The 26,814-nt window shown below is 43.8% G+C and overlaps 1 protein-coding gene across 1 annotated transcript in view; it reads left to right on the plus strand.

The window, feature by feature from the left end:
- EPHA10 (EPH receptor A10) overlaps positions 1-26,814 on the plus strand; it is a 1,551,477-nt gene that overhangs the window by 1,090,376 nt on the left and 434,287 nt on the right. The window contains exon 10 of the mRNA XM_086956448.1: positions 25,989-26,114. Coding sequence (XP_086812574.1) covers positions 25,989-26,114 — 126 coding nt within the window. The remainder of the gene's footprint in view (positions 1-25,988; positions 26,115-26,814) is intronic.

Consider the following 26,814-nt stretch of genomic DNA (forward strand, 5'->3'; position numbering starts at 1 on the left):
GGTACTTTATTTGTTTGACAGGTAAGGCGTGATGCATTTCGGCGCTTAGCCTTCCTCGGACGCCACTGCCCAACTGCAAGTACGTACGCCCAGCTCTTTACTACATTTTATTTGATAGTAGACCCAATACTTTTGGGTTCTCTTTCTTGATAATTAAGCAGGCCCATTAGAACAATTCTCTTTTCTGTATTACGTTACAGACATGGACACAAAGACAAAGAGACCAATGGGAGGTGCGCTGGCTAAGCGACACATTGAGGTGGTACACAGTCATTGTGTCCCCCCCCCAAGGGTGTGGAAGGGGTCCAATGGAATTATCCAAACATCCCCCTTCAGGTGTGTGCAGTCACTCACTGCATCTACCTGCCGCAGTATATGAGTCACCCTTGAAAGTTCAGGCTGGGTGCCACTTGCCCTACAAAAGGTGGACGGACTGCTTCATCAGCTAGTCTGTCTTTCACCAGTGAGCCTTACCCAGGGCTGTACAATTTTGTGGCTGCCCTGGGGGGAGTCCATTATCAGTAACAGGTTACAATGTCCCTGTTTCTTCTGGCACAGTTAACTAAAAGTGAGCTACAGAACAGTGCATCCTAACTATGGCCCAAGATAGGGACATCATAATGTGCACTGCCAACCTTTTCTAAGTAATATCTAGCATTTTCTTGTAACAATACCCTCTAGATCTCTTTCTTTTGCATTACATTTGATTCAGGTGCCTTTTTTTCATTTAGTTTACGTAGGTATATTTTTTTTATTAAATATGAATGAATACTTTTGGATAACGTTGGTTTCTTCCTTTTTGAATTTGAAATTGTTTCCTATTTTCTTTCACCTAAATTGCTTACTATTTTTTTGTGAGAATGCCTCCCCTCCCACACTTTACTGTTCTTTGTATCCCTGCCTGCAAATTTTCCACATTGCTTTATTGCTGAGAAGAGCTGTGCCCTTAATTACTTTTCCTTCGCACTCCTACTTCCCCCTCGTTTCTGCTTTAAATGCAGCCTATCCATCTTGGCTTATTGAGGCTCACAAATGCCAAGTGGTGTAGCTTGCAATGGAGCCACTCTGGCGGAAGTTACATTCTTTCTTCAGTATTCAAGAGATGACACAATGTATGCTGTTGATGTATTTTGAGGAAATCAAGTATTAGTAAGTTTTTCAGCTCTTTCAGTCTTTCTCAAGTGTTTAGAAGATGGGAAGCCGACCAGGCAGACTATAAATGCACAGACCTTTAATATATTTAGGCCCTGATTTAGATCTTGGTGGTCCGACCACCGTCCCATTGCGGTTGCAGTACTGAGTACTCCGCCGACCTGACAATCTTTTGCTTGCTGTATGTAGATGTATATGCGATACACAGAAGACTGCCCGCCATGGCCCTCATGATGCCAGGGTCACGCTGAGCAGATTTGGATGTTCCCGTTGGGCTGGCAGTGTTCTGGCGGCAGAGTACTGATGGGGGTACCATGGTGGTGGGGAGACAGGAAAGTAACTTTTGATATACGTAAAACACATAGATCTTGTGAATGTGCATTTAGGTTATGTGTGGTGAGCATATTTTGTATATTCTGCATTGCACCCCACCAACCTACACACAAACCACAAAATCCTACCTTCGGGTCCGTCAAAACTTGGTGCTGTCTGTTGCAGTCATGATGCAGCAGGTAAGGGGACCTTGTCGAGGAAACAGTTTCAGGCTGTACCCTGAAAAAGGTTAGTTTTCAGCCTTTTTTGTCCCATTCTGCCAACCTGAAGTAGGGGGGATTCCTGCTGGAATTCCCTTTGAAACAGCCCACATCCAAATCTGGAGGGTGGGAATCCTGACTGGAACTCTGCCGCCTGCTGCAGCTCATCCCGCTGTAGGAAAAGGGAGCGAAGTCCACGCAGAGTCGGCTGGACCATGGCAGTCTTCTCTCCCATTGCCAGCCAGCATCTAAATCAGGCAGGTAGACCGCCAGGGCGGCAGGCGGGACGACCGACAAAAAAGACCCCTCCATCACGGTTCCACCAACATCTTAATCAGGCTCTTAGTCATCACTATTTAAAAAGTAAAGTAAGCCATTCAGTAATCTGGCCTATTTTACAAAAGTATGGTCGGCTGCATTTTGAATGGTATGGGTGCCTGATTTGTTTAACTTTCATCTCTTTACTTTCATATGCAATGTGTGTATCCAAATGTTTAGAAATCCATAATTTATTATCTGAGATTTTTGCCTCCATTTTAACACATATTCCAGGCTAGCTGCTACACTGATTTATATATTTGACTGCTTGTTCACTTAAGACATTGTGTAATAAAACTGAAATCCTCCTCTTCAATGAACACTATATAAACGTCTTTGTAGGTCTCGCATAGGCAGCTTGCTGCCTCTCCGAGGCATTAAGTAATAAGTATTACTAGTGAAACTCCATCCATTGAGTTTCTCGTTGTTTTGCAGCTTGCCATTGGTGTAATCAGGCATTTCTTTTCTTATCTTGCTCATGGTTGGCTAGTGGTCCCATAACTCACTTCCGTTTTCTTTCGTTTCTGGAGGAAGCAGCATGGACCAACTACGGTTAACTTACACTGCAGGGCAGTATCTTTTAATGTTGGGACTACTTTTTTCCATGGCGCCTGGCCTGGTTCGCACCCCTCGCACCTTGTTTATTACATTAGCGGCCATGCCTTATGTTTTAATTTTCAGTTACACCCAGAACGCATACCATGCTTTAAGAATAACACGGGCTCACACTTTTAACAATGCCCCCGTGGCTCGCAATCCATCACCCCCATCCCTCACCCGGGCGCCTTGCTTAATGTTTCATTCGCCTCGTCCGCCTGTCCGGAGGTAGTCATACTTATCAGGAGACTCACGGCCTTGGCAGCTGCTGCGATTGCTGGCGCAGGATGAGACACAGGCAGGAGAGGAATAAAACCACGCAGCCCTGGGCTGGGCAGCTCAGAAAGGGAGAGTGCTGCCGGCTCCTGCGACATTACTGGCAGAGCACTCCTTGTGCGGGCATCAGAAGCAGCTACTTAACTTGGCCCTCTATCGTGCCAACAGAGGGCGAGGCTTGCCTACACAATTCCCTGTCCGGGTTCAGCCAGGGACAGGTACACGGCTTTCTGACCAGGCACAACACCCCCCCTAACCCCCCCCGTCCCCCCTCTCGTCCGTCCACACAGGTTCAGGGACGACTCCTGTGATGCACAACTCCCAGTCAGAGGTGTGCGAAGGTCCACGCGGGGCACGGCCACCCCGGGGTTTCTGTTCCACAAAACTGGTGCAGGGGTGGGTGTCCGTCATCAAGCAGAAGGGCCACAGCGCGGTGTACAGCTCGGTGCGCGGGCCCATCGGTGAGCAGCATTTTAAGGTCCTTAGGGGGGGGCGGGCCCATTCACGAAAGGGGCCGCCCATCGGGAGGGGCCATTGGCCTCTCCCAGAACTTCAGGGGCAGGATATGATATCCATTACTTAGAAGGGTGCGGGGGAGGGAGTCCACGCTTTCCTCAGGCTGGTAGCCACCCCTCACAGACACTATGACGTCATCAAGGTGCGCAAGTGTGGGCCCTCCTGTTATGGTTTAATGGAGTTCAGAGCGCACGGGGTGAAACGTGCCCTGGGTTGCGCATGCGCTTTTCGAACGTGAGAGCGTAGCTGTAAAGGATCTGACACCGGTTAGCGACCTTGCCGTCCGACTTAATTATTAGAATGCTTAAATTTCAGGATGTTTAGATTCGGTTAGGAAACACGCTGTACTAGATATTTGTTAAGGTTAGCCCATCTTACAATGTCAAAAATGGATGTAATCTAATGTTCTGAAATGTGCATTCAATAATTGTCTGAAATGTTTATTTTATTAAAATTTTCATTTTATTTTCATATTTTAATAAATACGGCCAGGGGTCCCTCGACCCCTGCCTTCCAAAGACCCCATGTGTTGACTTGCTGAATTAAGTAATGCAATTTGTGTAGTAGGGAGGGGGGTGGCCGGTAGTCCCAGACCATGTAAAAAGGGGGGCCAATCGGCCCCCACGCAGGCATGGCGGGGCCCGGCCCCTCCCATATCCCGGCCCCTTCGTGGTGGCTTGTCCCGCCCCCTTTGGCCCGGAAGTAGTTGTGTGCTTCCGGGCCGGGGGGGCGGGGCCGCGACCGCGAAGGGGTTAAGAGCCTGGGGAGCGCGGGAAGCGGCCTCTTTGTGCCCGCGCTCCCCAGGCTCGCTCCTCGCCCCGCCGTGGGCTCTTTAATTTTCCCCACCCTCCATCCCCTTGATTAGCGACTTGAGTAATGACAATGGTAGGTATGCGGTCTAGTGTTGTAGCTGTATCATAAAGATGGAATGATTGCTGCCTCGGGCGTTCTCCCCGTTTACAGGTGGGATGTGCAGGTATATATGCTTGGTGCTTCGCTGTGGTGTTAACTAATTTCTCCTTAGGCCTTTTTCCCGTTTACAGGAAAATGTACAGAGGTAAATGTTGCATGCTTGACTGATTTTTTGAATTAATTCTCTCCTTAGGCCTTTTTTCCCGTTTTACAGGAAATGTACAATGTAGATGTGTGAGGTGTTTTGCTGTGGTTTTTAACTAACTTTCTCCTTAGGCCCTTTTTCCTCTTAGAATAGCAATGTCGTATTTATTATGTGGGTCTGGCGGTAAGGTCATAATCGGTGAGCAGCATTTTAAGGTCCTTAGGGGGGGCGGGCCCATTCACGAAAGGGGCCGCCCATCGGGAGGGGCCATTGGTCTCTCCCAGAACTTCAGGGGCAGGATATGATATCCATTACTTAGAAGGGTGCGGGGGAGGGAGTCCACGCTTTCCTCAGGCTGGTAGCCACCCCTCACAGACACTATGACGTCATCAAGGTGCGCAAGTGTGGGCCCTCCTGTTATGGTTTAATGGAGTTCAGAGCGCACGGGGTGAAACGTGCCCTGGGTTGCGCATGCGCTTTTCGAACGTGAGAGCGTAGCTGTAAAGGATCTGACACCGGTTAGCGACCTTGCCGTCCGACTTAATTATTAGAATGCTTAAATTTCAGGATGTTTAGATTCGGTTAGGAAACACGCTGTACTAGATATTTGTTAAGGTTAGCCCATCTTACAATGTCAAAAATGGATGTAATCTAATGTTCTGAAATGTGCATTCAATAATTGTCTGAAATGTTTATTTTATTAAAATTTTCATTTTATTTTCATATTTTAATAAATACGGCCAGGGGTCCCTCGACCCCTGCCTTCCAAAGACCCCTTGTGTTGACTTGCTGAATTAAGTAATGCAATTTGTGTAGTAGGGAGGGGGGTGGCCGGTAGTCCCAGACCATGCTGTCTGCGCACTGCTGCAGGTGTCTGTGTGCCCTTGCAGTGCCGGTCTCAGCACTGCCCGAGGCTTGTTAGTATCGGGGCAGGGAGTTGTGCAGCTGGGAGTCGGACCCTACTACCTGGACTGTGGCTGTGTGTCCGACCCTCTGTGGCCTGAAAGAAATAATTGCTGGCAGTCGGGCCTCTCCTTGCACAAGCACGTCCGAGGCCATTCGTGTCGGAGGTCAGTGTCTGGTTTTTGAGCACTCGTTCTCCAGGCGCTGTCTGCAATAGTGATTCCACTCGGCCGGATCTCCTCAGGGCATCTCTTCACTCAGTCCCTGATCTCCACTGTTCTTAGGAGTGCATATGCAAAGAATTGGCAACATCATTGGAAACAAATTACCGCATATCGTGGAAAATCACCATTGAACATTTTCAGGAAATAATGCCAGCTCAAAAATACATACATTTATTACAAGACTTGCCAGTCAATAATAGCTTCATGGAAACATATATCAGTTTAAGTAATCGTATTTGACATTTCGCTTCTGATGCTGCTTAAAATATGGCATGCTCTATATTAGACAGAGGCGGGAAAGAACTGGGCAGTACTGTATTTGTTTGCCATTTGCTTGGCGTTTATTGTTCATCTTATTTGCTATTTCGTTCTAAAAACTAATTTCAATATAACTTATATCAACATTCCCGTAAAACAGAAATTATTCTGAATGCATTGTCATGCTAATCTGAGTTTCGGGACCGTTCTGATCTGTATAGCCCCCAGGCCCGGTTCTAGCGGGTGGGCCGGGCCCACCCAAACTTTGGCCTGGCCCACCCAATCATAACCCTTGGCCCTGGCAGTGACGTCAGCAAGGCCAGCAGAATATGGCCATTGCAAGTTAAAACGTTCTTCGAACGTTATCTTTCTTTAGGAGTTGCGTGATTGGGCCTGGGCTCGCACCCCCAATCACGCATCTCCTATTAGGCAGGTGGGACGTGCAGGTACATTAGGGGCACGGCGAAGGGGACAAATCCTTTCGTTGGAACTGGATTTGTGGATAATTAATTCTTTTCTGCTGGTAAAGAGGAGTTTGTTTTGCCTTTCCTGACCTTCCTGACCCCTTGAGCTGTTTGTTTAACCGATCGGGCTGTGACAGAGTTTGTAAGGAGCAGGTAAGAGAATGTGTGGCTATTGTGTTTTTTAAATCTGTGAGAAAGACATACTTAGAACGCCATATTTATTTCATTTACATCGTTCGTGTGTTTAAATCGTGGGTATCATTCATGAGTGGTTCTGCACTGATGCACGACAACTAAATGTCCAGATAACATTGGGGATTGTTGATCTTGCTGGAGAGCGTTCTTTTTTTGGTTTGTAGTATTTAAATGCAATAGAACTGTAGTTAACGTGGATAGCTCAGTGGGTTACTGCCTTTGTCACAGAGATCCTTTGATTCAGAAGATACAATCCTAACATTGGACAGTGTGATCAAAGACGTGTATACAAACCATTGGTATAATTCGATATATATATTTTTTTTGTATTGCTAGTTAGTTCGAATTTTCCCAGCATTTCATTATTCTAATGTTGCAATACAGAGTTTGGGCAGATATAATTTCTAATCAGTACTGCCAACGACTGGGGTATCCTTTAAATCCTGTGTTTGTGGTTCTCCAGACCCAACCCTCTTAATACATATTGCCCAGCAGCATGGATGAGATGTGATTCCTACACCTGGTAATCCTTATTAGCTTATGTGACATTCCCTATAGGCTGATTTAGATACTTTGATGAATCATTGTGTCTGCATAATGTGTGTGTGATCTACAGTACTGTGATACCCTACACTACGAGTAGCGCTATACAAGAAATAAAATGCATATGAGAGAGGGGCTATGGAGTGATGATGGGCTCTGTTGGAGGGTGGCAATGAGGGAATCCGAGGGGGGGCATCATGAGGGGTGGAGATACGGAGAGATGGGAGACACTGGTGGAGGTTGTTCGTGAGGGAGTCTGAAGATGAGGTCATGGGGGAGGGGCTTTGGAGTGATGAGAGGCACTGGTGGAGGGTGGTAGGAAGGGAGTCTGAGGAGAAGGTCATAAGGGGGAGTTGCTTTGGAGTGATGAGGGGCACTGGTGGAGGGGTAGGAAGGGAGTCTGAGGAGGAGATCATGAGGGGGAGTTGCTTGGAGTGATGATGGGCACTGGTGGAGGGTGGTAGGGATGGACTCTGAGGAGGCGGTCATGAGGGGGGTTGCTTTTGAGGGATGGTTCCGAGGAGGCGGTCATGAGGGGGGTTGCTTTGGAGTGATGGGCATTGGTGGAGGGTGGTAGGGAGGGAGTCTGAGGAGGAGGTCATGAGGCAGAGGGGCTTTGGAGTGATGAGGGGCACTGGTGGAGGGTGGTAGGGAGGAAGTCTGAGGAGGAGGTATTGGGGAGGGGCTATGGAGCGCTGAGGGGCACTGGTGGAAGGTGGTAGGGAGGGAGTCTGAGGAGAAGAGGCTACGGAGAGATGAAGGCCAGTGTTGGAGGGTGGCAATGAGGGAATCCGAGGAGGGGGAGGTCATGAGGAGGAGCTACGGAGAGATGAGGGGCACTGGTGGAGGGTGGTAGTGGGGGTGTGTGGGAGGAGGGTGGCAAGGAGGGAATCCGATGAGGTCATGGGGGAGGTGCTTTGGAGCGATGAGGGACACTGGTGGAGGGTGGCAGTGAGGGACTCAGGAGGAGGTTAATGGGGGGAGGGGTTATGGAGCGATGAGGGGCACTGGTGGAGGGTATTTGTGTGGGAGTCTGAGGAGGTGGTCATGGGGAGGGGCTAAGGAGAGATGAAGCGCACTGTTGGAGGGTGGTAGTAAAGGTGTCTACCGAGTAAGAGGTCAGTGGTGGGACACCAATAAATACTTTCGCACCAGCGCTATAATAGACCCTGTAATGTTTTTTCTTATTTAATTAGCAGTTGGGTCATTAGGGCCACTGTGTAACATATTTTAAAGTGTGTGCTAATTATATTTACTCTTATATTCAGGGTTTTCAGTTTGAAGGTGATTTTACAAATCTTTTTAGTGGGATTATGGAGAATGAAACCAGGTGGTGCCTGATATGAGGCTGGGGACCAAGGTTAGCTGTGAGTTAAGGTGCACGGTAGAGAGATTGTAGAAAATTGATGATCAGGCCTGGAAGGGAGTGTACTGCAGAGTCTGGGGTCAGATGGAGGTATTAATGAAGAGAGATTCTCTCTAAAGGCTGGCAACGAGGCAGACTGAGTAGTGTTACTTGCCTGATACTCCCACCTCAGAAACCTCCTCTGCCCATCAAAGGGACCTTACATGGGGATCAAAACACTTTTTGAGAGTGTTAACAATTAGAAAGAGATTTGGAAAATAATGGAGGGCCCTGAATCTCCTGTTATCCCCTTCTATCACACGCAGGAGTACAGTTTTTTTCTATTTATACGTCTCTCATTTGACTTTTCCCGCCTGCTTTCTACCTCTGCCTCTCTCTCAAATGTCTATTATCATAGCCAGTGTATCATGGCCCTAGTGCAGACTGGCTGCTACTTGATGTTTCAACAACACCCCTACTTAAGCTGTGAAAGCAGTGTTGGATGGGGGTGGGGTTCTTGATGCCACTGCGTAGAGGTATTGTATTATTGAATGACATTGTGCTTTGTACAAATTTCTTAAAGTTAAAATGGCAACCTGTATCTGGTGAAAGGATTGAGATACCCCTCTGTCGCACCTAGGTGGATGCATTTTATATATATACTGGCTGCCTATAACTCTTTGGACATTCTAATGTATTGGCATGCTCATCAGTTGCTGCTAGAAGGACCCAAAGCCATCGATCTATATGCCTGTATCCATGCAATACTTTTCCTAGGCAGGTCTATTTTGTCTGCCTCTAATGGCTGAGCTACTTTGGATCGCTTGTCATCACTGCTAGTTGGACTCAAGATCATTTGCCATTGCTAACTATAGACCATTCAGGCCTATTGGGTGTTCTTCTGGCAATCTGGAGGGTAATATAGAGCTATACCATGACTGCTGTTCTCAAGTATGTGGTGGATGGCTCATCTGTTGTAGCTAGGTGGATCCTAAGGTAACCTGCTCAGTCACTCACAACAAAAACATTTATGTAATTTACAGGTATTCCATCTCATTCTCCTCTCCTTGCTGCTAAACATCTACTTGCAATGACCTAATAAAACGTAACAGCATCAGTCTGATCACTCGCGCACAATACTGAAACGCTCCCCGAGTAGGACACACTGCATTGCTCCACTCTTATAACTAGTCCTCGAACAGGCTAATTTTGGAAACCGTGGGCAGATAAAATGCCGGATATTGTATTGTGGCTGGAAAAGACTCAAAACAAATTGATTCTTTGTTGGAAGAAAAAAATCCACCAGAGACCTAAATGAGCAACCATACCATAAACAGTTTTAGTCCTCATGAATCATACAGAGATGTACGCCGCTCAACAAGCCTACAGAATGCAAAAGTGGAATGCCTTGGATTGAGGGAGAGAGCTGAAATGGTTCCCATACAACACATAACATATTCCATTCATTGTCTGTTCAGCACTGCACCCTCATTCCGGGATTTATAATTCAAGATTCTTATTTTAAATGCAACATGCAACTCATGGCAGATTTGCCATGAAAGAACAGAGCCTGTTCTGTATATCCGGATAATTTAATTATACCAAAGCTATCCATGGCTGCAATTGTATACTGCTTATTGAGGAATTTTCTAGTTTTTAATCACACACCTCAGGTTTTGTTTTTTTAAATTTTTTATATGCTTAGCATTCAAGTGTTGAAGCCGGGGAGCTGGAATTCGAGGGTTTGCAGTTAGGTCCAGACGTTGGTCTTACTTTCAAATAACGCTCCATGTACACACAGAAGCAATCCGTTGTATCATGCTGCCTGTTTGTAAGTACATATGATGTAATCTAGGGCTTGTAGGCTGCCTCCAGAAGCGACACATTGAGCCCGCAGTGGCCCACCCAAACGCGCCCTTGGCCCACCCAAACAAAAATTCCTGGAGCCGGGTCTGATAGCCCCTCCTCCTTTCCGATGTGCCTTTGACCGCAGCTCTGTGACCTAAATCAATCTAACATGAATTCCAAATTAAATACTGGCACATTCAAGATAATGGAAAATCTAACCAAAGCGCCCGGCTTACTTGCCGAATGTTGAGTCTTGTTGATCCCGCCCACTTTGACCACTGGGTTTGTCACATGTAAAGTGGTGACAATTACATAAGATGTTATCGGATCATTTAGCGGGCCTTTGTAAATGTAACCAAGAGATTAAACGAACAAAAGAAAAAGCAAACTGTCATTTTCCCTATCGTACTCATGGGGAACCTGCCATGTTTTGTTTGCGCAATAGTCTGTGCCTTTTCAGAGCCTGGCAGTGCTCCATCCCACAGACCTATATCTTCAATGTCTAGTTTAGTTTTCTGGGTTCAAAGTAAACAAGCATGTGCAATGCAATAGGTCTCGCATTTGCTAGAGCTTGAGCTATTGGAATTGTAAATTACAATGCTTTTTTTTGTGGGTTTTGAAAACAAATAAATAAAATGCATTGTCATTACAATGACAATAGCTTAAACTCTGGCAAATGCGAGGCTATTGTATTGCAAATGCTTGTTTTTATTTTTTACTATCTATAGGATTTTTGTTGGGCTGAAATATTTCATAATTGTTGTGCAGTAAAGTAATTGTAAATCCTTAAATGTTTGTCTTCTCTGCTTCTGGTATTATTTCTCAGACTTCCATTTTTTTTTTACATTCTGTATTTTAGGTTTTGGCTCCTATGCCCCAAGATCAACAACTGCCAATCATATTTTTTATGTGCTGTTGCTAACCATTATCCATTTTTGAGCATTGATATACCTTTGAGCATTACATGTTCATATTTGAAGCTGTAAAGTTCAAACGATAGCTCTATCAGAGGACATTGTTTCCTGAAGAGGGACCGCATGTCCCTGGTGTAACCTGATGTTACTCCAGAGATTGCATGTCAGAATATTAGTAATACATTATTGGCCAATATTAATATTATGGCCTAGACATCTGTTCCAAAACTATTGCTTTGGTGGGTATAGGTGTTATATTAATAACTCCAATGGGGCAACAATATTTGTTTGAGGTAATATTTAGACCATGATGTTGTAGTTTCTTACCTCCCCAGAATGTGACTGTAAGTGGTTGGTTTGTGATGCAAGAGGGACGGTTGCAGGGCAGACTGCAGTGTTGCGTGTATGAGGAGCAGATTCAGACCATTCTATATATCAGAGGTGTGCTTGGGAACAGGTGTGGCTGAAAGAACCGATATACCCGAGCCACACATTAGAGCATGTGTTCATGTGGAGGATAGCTGGGTCAGATGTGCATGGAACCCAGGAGCTGACCAGCACCTTACACCCGGGTATGTCTGGAACCCATGTGATCCTCTGCGTGAAGATGCCTTTTAAACACCTTCCTAGTGCTTATTTAAAAAGTACATGCTCTTCCTCGTCTTAATTAAATATTTCCTTTGAACTTATTATTTTGAATAAAGGTGTACGATTTCTTTAGTACGATATTTTTTTCTAAACTTTTACAGGATCTTTTTGAACCTCTGAAGGTAATTGATAGATTGTTTATATGCATATAGAGACACATATCAGAGTGATAAACATTCCCCTCCTTCAATGCTTTCTTCTGTTTTATCACTGTATGTTTAGCCAAGTAATACAACATGTTTTGTAAGATTTTTATTGAGTGATTTATCATATGATTTTATATATATTGGGGATGGTTTGGTACTATTGTATTGGCAAGGTGTATTATTGAGTTTCTTGCAGAATTTAAGTCACACTCTAAGTGATTATAAGGCTGTGTTGTTATTGGCATTTCTGTCCAAGGGATATTTTGTTTAACTTATTAAGAGATTTCTATTCCCTTGGTTTGAGCAAGGGATCTCTCTCTCTGTCACTTACAAACTAGCCAAGTAATATAACAACATCTTTGTATACAACACTTCATCTCGCTGAATGTCTGCAATTTCTAAGCAATGTCAAAAAGGTTCATGTACCACCGCTGGACACTCCGGAGGCTATGTTGGCCTTGTCAGTCTTCAAATTCATAACATGCAGTTAGCTCATGGAGCCATCTTAGCAATAACTAAAAGGAGAAGAATCGGTTTATTTATTATACCAGGATGCGGAACTCTAAGAGAGATAATGCACTCAGGGGCCTAGGCAACAGTTCTTCAAAGGAATGTTTGCTTAGCTGCACAAATATCATTCTGATACAAAAACTCCCGCCACGAAGTACTTCTTTGAGTATATTAGATTTCATCATAATCCACAGAGCACTTTTAGACAGTGCTGTTTCTAGTTTTCAAGAACCTATTCCCTAAAATAGCCCAACTAACAAAGGCCTTTAACCAATCAGCACAGTGCGCGGATCTATTTTTCCTTTTCCATATATTGGCATCTCTGGAAATAATATAAATAATTTCACGTCATTGTAGTAAGGCTCTTGCTGTGTTAAATTTGCGGATGTTACACCACCATGCAAGCAAAGAAAGAAAGATGTATTGGCTAGTTACATCTCGCGCTCCATCGTAGAGCCATTCAAAATGGAGCGCGTGTTTTATCGTCATGAGTGCCCATCAGCGCGGTGTGCGGTAAGTGGAATTTATAGACGGTCCCCAGGGATCTGCTGCTTAGAGATATCAGTAACTGTTGTAATATCCATCTCTTTAATGTCATCAAGAGTAGGAGGGTGGAAGGGAGGCGAGGCCATTTCTCAAACCTAATTTGCTACTCATTGAAGATTAAGAGCCCTGCTTTCAAGGGCTCTTTGCAATAAAGAGAGGTGCTTAGAACTGCATTTCAGGCTTCTTATGGTCTGTTGAAGGATCCCATGGCTATAATGTGTGAATGTGAATGTGCTTGCAAGTGTGAGCTTCCAGTACATTTGCGATGAACATATACTTTAGTTGCACCGTAAACCATGTTAAATAGTGCTTGAAGGACAGAGTATTGGCACCGCGCCAGGTAGACCGCAGTGATAGGTCAAGCAGAAAGGTTCGGAAGTCAATTAGCACAATTGTTAATGGTAGCACCAATCATCCTGCACCCCCAACCTTTTCACGAACCTTTCTAATGAGCTTCCTTTATCGTACTAAGGACTCACTGTTCTGCTCCCCACACCCCTTTTTAAGGTGGGTGGCAAGGGATAGGCAGGTCTAAACCAGTCAAAAACCCCCACACTGGATACCCGTGTGAACCGGAAGTGGTTTCGGTTCACACCCGCAGAATGCGGCCGCTTGGATGCTTATGGGGGGGGGTGGGAGTGCCCCCACCTCCTTCTTTCCCATGGGGACATGTTCGACCGCCATAAGGGCGGCACGTGCTATTTTAGTGCTCGGCCTTGTCCATTCTCTGTTCTTTCAAGAGGTTTTTTTCAATTTATCTTTTTAATGAACAGTTTAATAATGTGATGGCAGAAGCGTGATATTCAGAATTAGCACATAAAGGGCACCATATCAACAAATATTATCTAACAAAAATGTTGGCTAAGACACAACACTTACTTTCCCCTAGGGTTGTATTCTTACCGTGTTGCATTAGAATTGTTCAGAGTCACGCGGTAGACTACTAAAGCTAAGCCCAAAAAAGTGCAATTCTGCAAACAAAAAAGCATTAACAGTTTTCAGACAAGGAGCAAAGAATAAGAAACTTTGTAAGAATTCCTTCTCCACCAGACTCCACTACTTCGAGTGATAGTGTGAAACTCTGCAAACAACCTCCTATTAATCCTTTGTGCCTCGTTCTAGCCTCTTCTAAAACGAATTTAGAAGCTGTTCATATGTAATCCACCCTACCCTTGTGCCTGCGTATATCTGATTTGTTTCACCTGTATTTCTGCTGCATGCTATTCTATGGCCATTTTAACATGCATACATTGCAACGGGTTTTACCACTCTGCTTTACATAACAGCGATCACTCTAGGGGTCCCATCAGGCTACAAGATCATACATGTTGATCGGCCAAATAAAACTGGAGGTGGATTAGCCATTATATTCAAAGACACATATAACATTGCAATTTTAGAACAAAGATCTAGTCCTTTACTGGAAATTATTATCTTCAAGATCAACCTAGTAGGTAATATTTCATGGAAAGGCGCACTGGTATATCGCCCACCAGTTCCCAATCCAGACTTTGCTCTGTCTCTTCTGGAGCTATTAGCCCCTCACATTAAAGCCAAGGAGGATTTTATCCTCCTTGGGGATTTCAATATACACATGGATAATCCTGCACTTCCGGAAACAACCCAATTAACAGCTGACTTGTCTAATCTTGGGTTAAAGGCTATAAATAGTGGTGCTACATATATAGGTGGTCATACCCTGGATTCTATTTTCTCCAACTGCACTAAAATAATATCTTTACCCACCAAAGAAGTCCATTGGTCAGACCATTTTCTGATCGAGTTCCATCTGGCTGGACCGACTAAACGACTGCATAGAACTCCGCCCCGCCAATTTTTCGCCGCCAATGGCACAAAATATCTGTGGAAAATTTGCGAGAAAATTGGCAACAACCATCATTCACAGATGCAGACTCAGCAGAGTCTGCATTGGAAAAACTTAATAATTCACTTAAATTAGCCATTGGCACCTTGGCCCCTTTAAAACTCCATAAGCAGTATCCTCCAACCAAACAAGAAAAATGGTACACTCTAGACCTTAGAAAAGAAAAACAGAAATGTAGGCGGTTAGAAAAAGCATGGAGGAAATCTAAAAATGAAAAGGAAAGGAAAATCTTTCTAGAGGCCCAGTCAATTTATTACAAAAATATAAAGCAAGCGAGGAAAAATAATCTCTCCTTACAACTTGCAGAGGCAGGCAACTGTCCAAGGGAATTGTTCAAAATCTTGCAGAGCTTTGTAAAACCCACAGCTAGTGAGAGCCCCGATGATGTATCACAAACACTTTGTGATGAGATTTCTATGTTCTTTGAGGACAAAATTAATCTCATCTATAACAAAATTATGGCCTCTAGGGATGCAGGAACCACGACCTCCCTCCCATATGACCCACCAATACAGAATATAAACTCTTTACTTACCATCCCACCAGTCAGTGATCTAGACCTTCCATTCCTCATCAACCACATGAAAACCGGTTCGCCCAATGGCTATCTTCCTGCAAAAATGGTGGCCCCTTTGATCTCCCTCTTGGGACCCTCTATCCAGTCAGTTATGAATATCTCACTGGCTAAGGGACAAGGACCAAGGGAATGGAAGATTGCGGTGGTAAACCCTATAAGGAAAAAAGCATCCTCCCCCTGGACAGATCTCTCTAACCTCCGGCCCATCTCCCTCCTACCATACATCGATAAGATGACAGAGAAGCACGTGAACACCAATTTATCAAATCATATTGAGGCAGCGGAAGGCCTGGACCCTTCACAATCTGGGTTCAGACCTAATCACAGCACCGAATCGGCCCTACTAGCAGTGACCAACAACATCAGGATGACACTGGATGGTGGGGGGTCTATGATTCTGGTGCTGTTGGATTTATCCGCTGCCTTCGATACGGTGTCTCACAAAGTGCTTCTCGGCTGTCTGAGGGATGTGGGGCTGGGAGGTGTAGCCCTGTCTTGGATGGAAAGCTTTCTCTCCTGCCGCTCTCAAGAAGTCAGGCTGGGCTCCCATAAATCCATCTCCAGGGAGCTCACCAGGTGTGTGCCACAGGGCTCATGCCTAAGCCCCACATTATTTAATGTGTATGTGGCCCCCCTGGCTGACTTAGTGAGGTTGAGAACTGCCTACAATGCAATGTGGGCAAAACAGTAGCATTACTGTTTGGGGATGCGGTGACATTATGGTCTGGTGAGTGGTGGCCCTTAGAACTGGGACCTGTTCCCATCCCAAAGCAGACCGGGAAAAACTTGGGAGTGCTATTTGATCAAGCCCTGACATTTAAAGACCATGTCAACCAAGTTGCCGGCACATGTTTTAGGGCCATTGGACTGTTGAGAAGGGTGTTTCCCTATCTACCTGACAACCACAGGAAAACCTTAGTCCAGGCACTAGTTATTAGTAGATTGGACTACTGCAACGGCCTTCTTTTATCAACCAATGAAGGCCAATTTAACAAACTGCAAGTAGTCCAAAATACGGCGGCGAGGTTAGTCCTTAACGTTCCATCTAGGACTCCCTCCCGACCTCTACTGGCTGAACTCCACTGGCTGCCAGTGCGGCAACGCACTAAGTTTAAAATTTGGTGTACTATCCACAAATGTCTGATAGGAAAGGGCCCCAAATATCTTACAAAGGACTTTCAACCCTATGTCCCAGGCCGCTCCTTACGATCTAGTAACCTTCAGCTATTACAGGTTCCAAAAATAAAAAAATCTCGACAAGGAGGCCGTGCTCTGGCACACACTGGACCCGCTCTCTGGAATTCCCTCCCCCTAACATTAAAACATATCACTAATCACCTATCCTTCCGAAAAACCCTCAAAACCCACCTTTTTACTAGTAGTTAAACATTCCTCATGCCCCAGTCACTCCGTGGTATGACCTGGTACAGTGTATGTCTCCTTCTGCTGGCAAAAGCGCAGAGATACCCCTTCGGGGGTCTATTCAGGCGCTATATAAGCACATAAAATAAATAAATAAATAAATAAATAAATAAATAAATAAATACTTGTGTTACATTTCTAATGATTTAATTGCCACTTCTTTTGCTTTGGGTTGGTAGGCTATTCAAATCACTTTGTAATTACATACAGCTCCTACTCATCACACAGTCACATATCTAATGCTGACCTTCGATGCCAGCAGCGGCCACACAGAATGGTATTCCGCTGAAAGTGCCAGCGTAAAAGGCAGATGGCAGCCTCATACAGGATAGACCAGTAAGCAGCCATTTTCTGTAGCTTAACACAAAATAACGCCTCCCTTCAGAAGGTGATGAGGGCTCCTAAATATCCCATATCTGACAGACTTTCATTGGCCTTGGCCTGAATTGTGGCCCCTGGAATCATTGGTGGTCCCCCTGGAAAGCTGCCTCCCCAACCCTGCAAGAACTGTAGTGACTTGCAGTGTTCCTATGGCCATCTTCAGCATGCGGTATGCCTCAGTCCGTTTTCACTTCTGCATTGAATTTAAATAGAGTCTGAATTCTGCCAAGTAAATGCTCCTGTACAATTATGCACAATATGTGGCAGTTGCAAGCAGTAACCATTTTTCAGCAAGTTATTCCCAACCTTATTTGACAATATGCTAAATATATTAATAATGCATCGAGGTAATGGTATTATTGGTTTTTACCTTTACTGGTGTACTTACCTGTATATGGTAAATAAGGACTTAAATATTCAGTATTTGCTTACAGATTCTGATAGCAGCACAACATTACCACCATTATCATGCTGTACTACAAGGGTGTAAAACTTCCTTGTACCCTATCTCCAGGCGCTCTGTTACAGATATACAGCAAGGGGCCCAACAATACATAAATAAGTTGTGCCAGTATTGGGCAAAAGTCCTTTTTTTACGAAATCCCCCATATTTGAAGATTTCTGTAAATAGCTTAGTCCTTGGTGTGTAAAACTAGTAATTAGTCAACTGCCTCTCCTTTAGAACAATGTGATATCTGCACTGCTCTATGGCACTCTGTATTGGAGTATTGAGTAGAAGCCCCGCCCACTCTCTGCCCATATTTGTCATTGGCTTGTGTCATTGCCCTTCTTAAATGCTGGCTTCTGATTCGTTAATAGGCTTGTTAGTCCCTCCTTAGTACTGCCTTGTCTTCAATTGTAACCTCCCATGAGGACAGGCTCTTTTACTTTGATTGTTACGCGGTACGCCTTTTTAGTCTGTGCTGTGGAACAGTGAAGGTTTTGGATCCTACATCTGCCCAGCCCGGATCTCAACAACAGGGAAAACAGAACAGGTTGGCTGGACAGGAAAATTAACAAGAAAATTCTACAGACACGCAGTCAATATGTACCACGTGACCACTGGATTTATATTCCAAACAAATTTATTTTCTTTTTTACTGAGATTGTCAAAGTTTCAAAAACACAGGCACAAACAAAAAACCATCAGAACAGTGAGTTCATGTATACAGTATCTACAAATATACAAATTTACAAATGTACAGTACTTACAACAACGAGTCAAACGAAGCAAATAATAACACACCAAAGAACAGTAAAACATACAGTGATCCAAATGAATTGCAGTTATATACAGTGCAAAATTAGTGCATGAAACAGAAGAGAGAACCAGTCCTTAGAACTATGAAACCAGGGGACAGACGGGATAGATGGAAAGGAGTGACTGCCTGTCTACCAAAACCTGTGGTCAAGTATTTATATGGGGTTGCACTGCTAGGGTCCAAAGTAATAAGGTGAATTATATCCTAGCGGCACCCTTTGAGATTGCCACAGGGTGGGAGTGTCGACGCGTTTCGAATCTAGATGTTGTAGGTTCTCTTCAGGACAGGGACTGGGGACGGTAAATCTGCACAGGGGCACAGAAGTTGCCGTAGTGTGGGTAAATCTCAGTGAGCAGTCAATTCTGTAATTCACACAGTGATGGACTGAAGACGTGATGCCCGCCAAGCGGTGCACACTCGAGGTGGTGAACGGCTCACATTTTGCAGCGCAGGTGTTGTAGGCTGAATTCAAAATAGCGATAATGGGGGCGCCTGGTCACTGAACCAAATTCAAGCCGGCAGGCGGTATCGATTTAACCGGGGCCCGTTGTGTGGAAGGAATCAATCAGTCGTTTCCAAAAAGAAGTTCAGTTTTTTTAGTCTGTGAGCACTATTCTCTTTAATGAGTTTCTCCTATTGCAGGCACAACATGCTTTCCTGCAACATTCAGCACACCATGCTTGCTTTCACTTTCCGAGCAGCGCAGGACAATGGCGGCCACATATTTGAATAGGTCTCGCATTTACAAGTTTGAACTATTGGCATTGGAAATTACAATGCCTTTTATTTATGTGTTAATTAGCAAAACAGATAAATAAAAGGCATTGTCATTTACAATGTCAATAGCTTAAACTCTCACAAATGTGAGACCTATTGCATTGCAAATGCTTGTTGAAGACATCTTCTCTGTATGTGCCAGATAATCTCTCCTTGGTCCAAGATTCGATCTGTGCCGTTGTTAGAACCCTCCTTGCTCTGGCAAAGGAAAGTCTGTGAAGTGCTGTCTAGCAGACCCCGCCATTAACAATCTCTGCTAGGTAAATATCCTGTAATTAAAGAAGCTGAGGACCTTAGAATTATGATTACACCCACAATGCTTAGCACTCACCCTGAAACTGTGTCACCACGCCCACTTACTTCTTCTACTGATTCTCTTGGACATGGTGTGCACAACGGCTGCCCTCACCTTTAGCATGTACCGAGGCATCTTTAATAAAAGTCTAGACCAACCCCCTGGGTCCCACTAGGTCTGCTTCATGAACGTGCTCTGAGGGAGGGAGCTGCCCAGTGATACCACTGACACATGCATACTCTTGCCCGCTGCTCCTTTAGCAGTGGGGGTATTCTAATTATTATCAGTGAGCACTACCAAGGGACATTATGGTGTAATCCTATGTTACCTATTTGTCTTTATTCTTTTATTATTCCAAGATATTTACACAGAACTGTCAAAGATGATTTTTTATTTTGAGGCAAGATTAAAGTAAAGGACCCATGCTTAAGGCATTTACGTTTGTTTTGGATTTTCTTTATATGAATTTTACATGAAAGCCAACGTTTTATTGTATCTTCATCCCCTCTTGATATGTCTGCACATGCCTGACCTCAGGTGTCTGTGGTAGGGGCATTCGGCAGTGTTAAAGAAATAGTGGGAAGAAAGAGGAATACAGCCTGGTGCGAATCCTGTCCCTTTCCGTTTAGTTTTTATATAAAGTACACTTTTACTGACCTGAGGGCATCTGTGCCTAATATAGAATCATTTCATAAAACGAAAATTTAAACTGACCTCTCATATAATTATTTCTTATTTATAGACAAATTGCCTGTAGAGAATAAGTGTCCTATTTATAATTTGATGGATAAAGTTATCTCTGTTGGCCTGGTGGAGGACTTAACGTCCGCCAGATTGAGATTTCTTCACCCGACAAATTTGAAAAGGACCACCAAGCTTGCAGTGAATTCTAAAGCATTGGCAGGAACCACTGTAGATGATTATTGAGGTTTGGTGCACAAATCCCATGATGTAGCTGTTCATAAAACTATTTTCTTTTTTATCTTCAATAGAAAATATTGAAGTGGGGTTTTCTTTTTGAAAATACAGAAGAAAACTACCCCCTCATCATGGAAGTTATCTCCCATGAAAAGAGAACAATTAACAGTTTTCAGTGTCCCTTACGGCTGAGCAGGGGGCAGGGCAGCATCCTCTTCAGAGCAGCCCCCGTCTGCTAGGGGGGGCGCTCCAACGTCGGGGGCAGGTTGTGTGATGGAGCGGCCCCGGATGGCAGCAGGCCACTCCCACGTGGCTCAGCATGGTCATTTAAAGGCCCCGTGGAGGTCCCGGCAGATTCCTTGAGCGGCCCCACTTGATAGCGGGCCGCTCCAGCGAAAGGTGGCAGTTGTGAGGAGCCCTGAGAGGCTCTTGGGGGCATAGTTTACTTCGAGTCCCCTGTGAGGGACTCCGATGATTTGGGGGCATTTCCATGACCTCATGCCCCCAGAGGGTGGACTCCAACGACGGGGCCATATTTGTTTAGGAGCCTGAGAGGCTCAAGGGCATGTGTGTATTTTTAGAGCCCCGTGGCTCCAACGTTGGACACATTTGATTATAGAGGGCCAGTGAGAGCCAAAACCGCATTTTTGTGGCCAGAGCCTGAGAGCTCCAACGTTTGGGGGCACCTGTTTATTGTCATGAGGGGCTAGTGAGAGCCTGTGTGGCTCCTACATTTTGGCGCAGTTTTGTTCTAGGATCAGTGAGGACCCTGTCACAGTTTTGTCTCCAGCTCCCAAGCAATTAGTGGGCAGCTGCACCGTTTAGGCGCAATTTGAGAGAGAGAGTCCCGGTGTGGGACAGAGATGGCACAGTGGTGCCAGGCCTGCTACAGCTGCGCAGCACTTAGTGCCAGCTGCAACGTTTAGGCCCTGTTACTGTTCCCAGCTGCCCAGCAATTAGTGGGCAGCTGAAACGTTTAGGTTTGCGCCGGTGGCGCACCCCTGACTGGCGCTGTATTGGCAGCGCGCCCTGACATTCTGGACACAGGGCTTTTTTTGAGTCCCCTTCTTGGGATGGCCAGTTGGCCAGGGGGCTGGTATGTGGGTAGGGCGCAAGGCCCTAATGTGATTTCTGCGCAATGTGATTTTACTATGTTTATGATAGTAATTGCCTAAGGTGATGTTTGTGCAATGTGATTATGAGGCTATTTTACCTATGCAGGTTTATGCTAGTGAGATGTTTTCACTCTGTGAGCCACACCCCTAAATGTGAGTTATGCTTAGGGGGAGAGTCTAATGTGTTTAGACTAGTGAGAGATTACCTACTGTATTTTTATCGGTTAGGCCCAAATGTAAATTGTTATGCGTAATGTGCTATGCCATTATGCCTGTGACACCTCTGAGTGTGTTTTAAGCATTATGTGTCCTACCTACACCTCTGAACGTTTCTATGCATCATGTGTAATGCTTCTGACCTATATCCCTAAATGTATTTTACTCTTAGGTGGTTGTGTTTTGCCTAGTATCATTTATACTAGAGAGGTTATGTGTCCATGCGTGATCTAGGCCTATGGTTATTAGTATTGCGTAGTGTGTACCTACCTGTTACCAGTGGTTACTGGTTGTGATCTTTTATTGTTATTTTGTGATACACTTATTCTATGTTCTAGAAGTGCTATTTCTACTAAGTGCTGATTCTGACAGTGGCCCACGTGGCCCTGTCCTGGTGTAAATAATCCCTTGTGAATATTGCCCGTGCCAGTTGGCACCATGTATATTGTGTGATTACTATGTGATGTGTTTTGACAATACAAAAGTTATTTTTATATAACCTTGTGTGGAGTTCCTTTTGTGGTGTGCCTAGGATGTTGTTGCTGTTGTGTGCGTGCGCAAATGCTTTACACATTACCGCCGGGATAAGCCTGTCTACTCGTGCCAAGCTACCAAGGGGGTGAGCAGGGGTTATCTTTGCTTGTGACTCCCTTGCCCTGACTAGAATGGTGGTTTCTGCCTGGCTTGGCGTAAGCCTTAGCCAACCAGAAATAGCCAGTTCTAACAATACCTCTGTGGGCTCACATTGGCTTGGATCTCTGCTCTTGGAACTGGTTCGCTTTAAACATCACCTCATCTACTTGTACACGCAATCAGTACAGCAAACCTTTCACGACAGGGCATCCTGACTCGTCCACCACCTCAGACTGAAAGGTATGCTATTACCAAGTTATAGAAATCCTTTTTAACGACATATAATCCATTTGACACGTTGGTTCTTTTTAGAGACAGGGTTGGTGGTAATCCTTCTTCTTGGCAAAATTGTCACCAATGTTAAGTCAAATGAATGACACTGCCACTGGTTATCTTCTGTAGTATTTATTTTAAGTAAGCAGTAAATTCCACCAACGCTTCCAGGCAACAATCCAATTCCAACTGGCTGAGCAAACATCCAAACCTCACAACGCACAGTTCTATACATCAAAAATGATATGGCTGACATTCCACCCACAGCAGCTGTACCACATTAACACAAGTTATAACTGATACCAAGGTGTAGCGGCAAAACAAACCAGAGATCATTGATCTATGTTAGAGGATTACAGGTAAGTGTATGGTTTTCATTGTATCTCTTTCAGGTTTTGTACATGTAATTTATGTTTACTCAACCTTGATATAGAATAACATCACTTTGTCAAATATTTGGCAATGTCGCTGTACATATATCGGAAGAGAGAAAAATGTGTCAGAGCATGGTAAATCGATGAATCCCACATTTATCTTTTTTCCTAGATGGCTTCTAGGTTTTGAAAATAACAACTATATAGGCTAAGACTTAGATTTTATTTTATTTCCAAATTGTCACTTTTGTGCAGTGCACAGCACCCCCAAAAGCATGTTGGTCATTCAAGGGCCCCCAAGGATCGTAGTTGCAACCCCTGACTTTCCCCTAGCGACCCCAGGAGCTTCCTTTTAGGCCCTGGCCTTAGAGGTGACAAAATCAGTGCCAGGAACACAAGATCAGCTTACCCTAATCTACGCTGGTTTGGGCTCCACTCTCCTTGTTTTCTGTCAAGTTTTTTATTACAATTCAAATCAAATTAACTTTATTCGACACAAGACCACAAAAGTTTGACAAACAAATGATACAGTTTTAAAATACATTTTTTTAAAAGTATGACAAAAAATCCTTAATGAGGTCAAATTACTATTAAGAATAAATGCCTCATCGGACATAAAATTTCATATTTGTTAAAATAAAGTTATACAGATCATTTTTTCTTCCCAACCAGTTACAGTAGTTTATAACGTTTCCTAATGCCCATTGCTGTTTTAATGAAATTTAACACTGCACTACAATTTACAGAATTGGTCAATGATTTCAGATGTCTAAACACCTCATCATATGTACATGGATGAATATTCGTTAGTAGGGGTACCAAGAATCTTCCCCTCGGTTCTTTATAAAGTGCACAAAAATGAGTAAAGTGCAGGGTGCTCTGGGTTGCCATATTGTCACAAGGGCATGGGATAAGATTGTCCAACCACCCAGATTGTTTGAGAAATGCCGCTAAAAAGTGCAAAGTGCCTAAGCGGAATCTTGTTAAAAGAAAATGCATCTGACTATTCGTGGTGAAGGATAGGTAAAATTGGTGTATAGGCATAAAAGGACAGCTAGGACCTGGCGCCTCCAATTGCGAACAATGCAAGGTTGCCCAGATGTTATACTCCTCTTTTATTATAACCTTAGCATCTGTAGGGATACTCATCGGAGTGTCAAAATACTTGCCCAACCCAATCTCAGATAACCTATACCTCACAAAACAAAGCAAAGGAATCTTCAAAGACTTGTCCAAATGATTGCAGTCTTCAATGATCTCCCTAGAAAACTGTAATTCTTCAGAGACCCATATTTTGGTCCATAAGAGCAGGGGGGGGGGGGCATTGCCAATGCGATCTTCTATATATTCCACCCCACTTCTTGGTGAGAGAAAGACCTGGCAGAGCTATTTGGAACCATCAACAAGCGTTTTATGAACTTGTTTTCTACCTCTTGTAACAAGCGTTTTATTTGGTAGCCCCACACACCCGCCCCATAGGATGCAACAGACAAGCATTTTGCTTTGTATAAATAAACAGCTGTATTGCATCATAATACTAAGATAAAGCATTAAACAACCTTTCCCATAGTTATTACATTGAACTAAAAGACCACTTTACATGCCGCCCACATTATACATAATGTATAGAGAAACCAATGCATACATAGGTAAAGCAATATACAACTTTTCCCATAGTAATTAAATCTAACCAAAAAAGCCATTTACATCATATAGATTAGGCAATTACACCCCGCCCACAATGTACATAAACGATATAAATTCGTACGGTTTTACTGCATTTCAAGCTACAATTAATACATAGGTTAAGAAATTTTAATAAACTTCATATAGTTAATACATATTACCATTAAGAGTTCCATTTAGCTTATGAATTAGACAGTCATATATTCTTCATAATGTACCCAATGTATAGAAATAAAGTTCTACTTAAAAAAGTGAAATCCCATCAATTGAATTAGCTAATATTTTGAATATAGTAATAATGTTTTTGACCGGCCGAGCTTTGTTAAAATTGTTTGTATTTGCATGACAAATATATTGCATCTCTATATCGACATGATCTCTACATCATACGGTAAATATGGGAGCCTGGGTATGTAGCTAATAATAGTTCTTACACACTTTCCCTGACCACGGTGTAGTAGGCTATGAAGTGGATGTGATAGTTTTATGGTTTGATATTGTTGATCTCGATATAGTGACATTCGATCTTACACACTTGTGCTGAACCTTTCCAGAGTTGCAGAGTTGCAAGCCACAGCATAAAGTGTGCTTAATGGCACACTGAAGAAATGTCGTTTCTCTCAGGCTCCACTGGCCTCAAAAAGGGTGCCGAACGGGCCCAATGCCCCAGATGTATTTGTCCCGCCGCTTCCTTGTGCCCCACCACCAAAGCTGTTGAATGTCACCCATGCCAGTAGGCAACCGAGAAAAAAACACAGGGACCACAAATCGCAACGTATTTAACTGCAAAGCAGCTTTGACTTACGGTGTAAGGCACTACACAAAACTGCATGTTTAGTTAAAAAGTTTAAATATGACTTTGTATGTATATCTCTATATCTACATGCATAGAATTATATACACACATACATACCAAGTCATATGTAAGTATTTAAAGCAAACATGTCATTATATGTGTATGCACACACATGCACGTGTGTACACACACACACATTTTCTTTATGATTGCCATTTGTGGATGGCCCTTCCATTTTATCTGTGCCGATTGTGACTCCCTTAAAAATCACGTCTACAGGCACTAATGTCAGTTTCACATGACTATGTCACTTCTTTAACAAAAATAAATACCAGAGTGATGATACGTCTGTTTACCACAGTGTGTTTCCCTCTGTTTGATCTAGTTAAGATACCAACGAGAAGAACATACATTGATCCAGACACGTGTGAGGATCCGATGCAGGCTGTCCATCTGTTTGCCAAAGAACTTGATAATTCCTGTATAAAGATTGAACGGATTATTGGAACAGGTAACTGTTTTTTAATCTTACTATCTTTGTGATGTTATCCAGAATGGCATAAACACAATGTTCTATAGTAACAACCTCGCCATTTGCTCCCATGCCTTCTCTTGCTCCTCTTCACTTTCTCTTTAACATTCATTTTTGTCTCACATACTCGGTCCCTGTCTTTCCCCTACATATTGGCACTCTTATTTTCTGTGTCCTGTTTCACCTTACCTCATCTTCCATCTCATCTTAGCCTAAAATACGGATGGGAAGGTCTGTGATGCCAGCAGCTGCGCATTTTCTAAATTCAAAAAATAAACTATGCATTCATCAATGGTTAATTTGCCCCTGTGACCGGGCACGTGCACTCATTTTTGTGGTTTAGAACTGCATTTCATCATTAACATTTGACTCAGGCTAAGCGAAGTAGAAGCAGAAAATAGATGCAGACAAAGAGAAAGACAGGAAAACAGTGACAAAGGAAGAAAGCAGGAATGAAAGAGAACCTGTAAGAGTGGGCTAGACAATGTAAGTGTAGGTTGCTGGAGGCAAGAGACATGAGGTGGAATCAAGACCATGCATTTTTAATATACTTTTCTCCCCAAACCCATCTTACCCTCCTGTTTACACGATGGTTCCGTAAATGACAATAGGGTGCTATCACTGTTGATAAGACTCTTCCTACAATTGTATATGTGAAATTGGTAATTGCTCTTCATCT

Source organism: Lissotriton vulgaris, chromosome 2_1 (assembly GCF_964263255.1).
Source record: "Lissotriton vulgaris chromosome 2_1, aLisVul1.2, whole genome shotgun sequence".
Classification (NCBI taxonomy): domain Eukaryota; kingdom Metazoa; phylum Chordata; class Amphibia; order Caudata; family Salamandridae; genus Lissotriton; species Lissotriton vulgaris.